Here is a 4,009-nt window from a genome sequence, read left to right on the forward strand (position 1 = left end):
GCACTCCCTTTCCCCATAAATGCATTGGAAACAGCTCCCTTTTCTGTACCTCAGTAGCATTCCGACGGCTGCTCCATCCCTAAGAAGGCGCACCATAAACGCTGCATCAGATTCTGGGGACACGTATGTTGTTTCTTGTGTGGGGTGTACATTTGTGAGATTGGTGGGCTGTCGGATAGGCTTGGTGAGAAGGAAGAGTGAGAATGTGTGCAACAAACCCAACCTGTCGTGCAACTGTTAAATATTTGGTGGCTCTGTCCTCGAGGAGAATGTAATTACCCGCTGAAACTACCTCTCTCTGGAGACAGGCTTCTTTCTTCTGACTTATGAAACACAGTTTATTTCCACAGGTAATTGTTGTTTTCCTGAGCTGTGTGTGGACCATTAGCTGTAAGCAAAAGTAATATAGTGCTGCTATGGAGCTGGCTTCTGTGTTGAATAGGAGAGGTGAGGGAAGGCTCTTCTCCAAAGACATGTTTGCCCTGTTCTGCTGAAATGGGTGTTGCTACAGAATCATAGAAATCCATGCATGCAGAAAACTAGTATGTTAGGGGAAAGACTGGGTAGAGCCTTTCCCCATGATTTGCTTCTTGAGCTAGGGACTCAGGCTAGAATTCTCATACTCTTTGTTTCTGAAGAAAGCTTTGAGTCCTCAGCTGCTATAGAAACGAATCCAAGGCTGTCCGCTTTTTTAGACCACTAATGATGGTTACAGGTAGCTAAGGGTTGGACAGCATCTTTTCCTTCTCTCAATGGGAGACCCCTCTGATACCTTTTAAGATGGTATCCTCTACTTTTCAATAGTGTGGTTGTAAATTCCATGTATATATTTTATGGGAAGAAGAAATTGTATACTCATATGAGCTCATTCAAAGTCACCCAAACAAGAACAAAATCCATGTAATACCTTTGGGTGGGTAGCTTTGTTGGTCTACAGTACAATATTAGGATTTGAAAATCCTTGAAAATCAAGGAAAAACCCAGGCTTGACTTTAGTCCTCTCTAGGAATTGTCAGAAACTCTATAGTTTCTGGAGATTTCTAGAGAAGTGTGATGTCACTTCTGAGTTTCCCCCAGAAGTGATGACATGTCATCATTGAGGGCACCCCACTTTTGTCCCCATCTTCACAGTCTCCTGCTGGTTGCCATATGTGACGAACTCAGCTTTACACACTGAGATTCCTAGTCAGAGGGTTATGATTGACCCTTCTGGCCTGGCCTGGAATGGCAGTTGGGGATGGAATGTTGGGGGAAGCTGTCAGTTGGGAAGGAGAGAGAAACTGCTGAGTGAGAAGGGGGTTGGAGCCTGGTTTTTGACCAGTGAGGGTCAGCCAGTAAATCCTCTGTGATTTGTGAAGCACTTTTAGTTCTAGGACTAAAGTGGGGAAAACCAGCACAAACCCCTACTTAGACTCAATAGATCTTGGAAGTATAGAAGGCCAAGGAAGGAGGAAGAAAGGTGTCTCCCCTTCAGTACCAGGATGCTATAACACCTGTCCAGGATCTGGGAAGGGTCTGTCTCTGTGGAGCGCCCTTAAGTCTGGAGAGGAGGAAAAGTCGTGCTGTGTTTGTGTTGAAGTATCTAAAGTGTAACATCTGTGAAGCAGTGTGAACCTCCAAAAGCAGCCTGTAACCGGATGTTTTGTGCCTTACACCAGTGAAGTTGTTACACCAAAAGCTTTCTGTCATTCTGTTCAAACACCTGCCTACCTGCCTTTTAAGTTCAACTTCTGTTAATAAACCTTCAATTACATTTTTGAACCTTCTCAAGCCTTGTGTGCTAGTTTATGATAAAGGGAAGCGCAAACCCCTGATCTGTCCCCTATTAAGACATGGCTGGGTAACCAAATTGTAATATTCATAAAGGTGTGACAGAGAAGAACGTTGAAGCTCAATGTTAACCACGTTACCAAAGGCTGCCCAGCCCAGTATACAGCTTCATAAGCTTACAGAGGAGGAGGTTTTACCTCAGGTAGGGGAAGGTCAGTTCAAACCTGGCAACCTTACCACTGATTCATAGCTCTTCCAGCGAGTTCTAGAACACGCTCTGTGAGATTCAGTATGAATTTTCTGCCAGCATCATTCTAGACATCTCCCAGCCCTCTTTAGGCCACTGAGCTCCATGGAAAACCAAGCCGTCAGATTCATTTCATAGAACGTACAAAAAATCCACAATGGTCATATCATAGAACAGATAATCCATTTTATTTCATTTATTATATTGTGTATACTCCAATGTAATAGTGAATAGAAAGCATTCCACTTAAACTGTTTTGCACTTTTTACGAACAATTGGATCAAGCCTGCCTTTCCACTGGTAATAAAAGGAGGAGGGAGCCCCATTTGTCCACAAAAAAGCCTACATTGTGCGACACGGGACCTGCATGGACAAAAACTACAATTGCTGAAGGACACAAGAAGAGAAATGTTGTGACTAGATCTAACCTTCCCATTCTCAAAATGAGAAGAAACCAGTTCTGAGGGAATGCTAAGAGACTGTTAAGGTCCTGCCCAACCCCTTTCCAAGCTTAGTTTTTGGTCAACCTGAGAGGGTAATAATACAGACAGTAACAAAAGGAGCCCCTTGTCCAACTGGGAATACATTGATATTATCTTTTCTACCACTTATTTTGCTGCTTTGTTTTATGTCCTTCTGTACTATCTTCATTTTATCCTGTTTCCTTTCTCTTCAGAAAACTCACCTTTCTCCTCCGCAATCTTCCTATGGCATCCCTCACCTGATCATTCCTCAGACAGTAGATCAGGGGGTTGAGAAAGGGTGTCACAGCAGTGTAGAAGAGAGTTACTGCCTTGGTAATCTCTGACTGACTTTCTCCGCTTGGAATTACATACATTCCAGCTACAGGGCCATAGAAAAGGGTCACCACCACTAAGTGGAAAAATATGGTAGAGAAGGCCTTCATCCGACTGCCTCGGTTAGAGGTTTTCAACAGGGTAAGAATCACAGCACCATAGGAGAGCACAACAAAGAAGAAATTGCCTAGAATGACCACAGCATCGGCAACAATTTGACAGAGGAGAGGAATGTTTCCTACTGGAGGGCAAGCCAAGGACAGAATTGGCCCAGGATCACACAAAAAATGGTCAATGATGTTGGGGCCACAGAAAGATAACTTGGAGATCAAAAACACTGGCAAAATCTGCCATAGGAAACCAAGGACCCAACAAGCAGCCACCAGAGCATAGCAGAAATCGGGGGTCATAATTTGTTGGTAGCGTAATGGGTGACAGATGGCCAAGTACCGATCCAAGGCCATGGCTGAAAGATAGAAATCTTCAGTGGAGCCAAAAGAGAATAAAAGGTAGTACTGAAGGAAGCAGCTTCTGAAGGAGATGATCCCTTGAGGGGATGCCAAGTCAAAGAGCATCCGGGGCACAGTGGTCGTCACATAACACATCTCTAGCCAGGAGAAGTTGCTCAGTAGGATGTACATGGGAAGCCGGGCCAAGTGGGTGTCTAGAAGCACCACTGTGATAATGGTGATGTTCTCAGCCAAAGTGAGCATGTAGAGAACGGCGAAAAAGATGAAAAGCAGAATCCGCTTCTGCTGTACAGCTCCAAATCCCAGCAAAATGAATTCCTGCACCCCACTCCCATTGGCTAACTCCATCTGGAATCATATAATAGAACCACCAAGACATACCGTAAGCAAGACTCATCTGCATCGGTTTCTATTGAAGGAGAGAGGCGGCACAGAGTGCCATTTAGGGTTGTCAACAGGGTAATCCCCTTACCCCCTTCTTTCTGATCACATGAGATTATAACTCGGAAGTGATTCGTTTTCAGATCCTTTATGTATTATGGTCCTGACATGGATGGTCCAAGCTAGCCTGATGATCTCAGAAGCTAAGCCAAGTTAGTAATTGGTTGAGGGACCATCAAGGAAGTCCAGAGTCTCTATGCAGGCACAGGCACAGGCACAGGCACAGGCACAGGCACAGGCACAGGCACAGGCACAGGCACAGGCACAGGCAACCAACCCTGTTC

The 4,009-nt window shown here is 44.8% G+C and overlaps 1 protein-coding gene across 1 annotated transcript; it reads right to left on the minus strand.

Annotated features, from left to right (window-relative positions):
- Positions 1–2,669: 2,669 nt before the first annotated feature.
- On the minus strand, positions 2,670–3,632 carry LOC129339585 (olfactory receptor 11G2-like). The gene has a single exon (XM_054994165.1). The coding sequence runs from the start codon at positions 3,630–3,632 to the stop codon at positions 2,670–2,672; it is 963 nt and encodes a 320-aa protein (XP_054850140.1).
- Between the last annotated feature and the right edge of the window lie 377 nt (positions 3,633–4,009).

Source organism: Eublepharis macularius, chromosome 12 (assembly GCF_028583425.1).
Source record: "Eublepharis macularius isolate TG4126 chromosome 12, MPM_Emac_v1.0, whole genome shotgun sequence".
Classification (NCBI taxonomy): Eukaryota; Metazoa; Chordata; class Lepidosauria; order Squamata; family Eublepharidae; genus Eublepharis; species Eublepharis macularius.

Coding starts and splice junctions, on each gene's coding strand:
- LOC129339585 (XM_054994165.1), bottom strand. CDS start 3,632: ATGGAGTTAGCCAATGGGAGTGGGGTGCAGGAATTCATTTTGCTGGGA.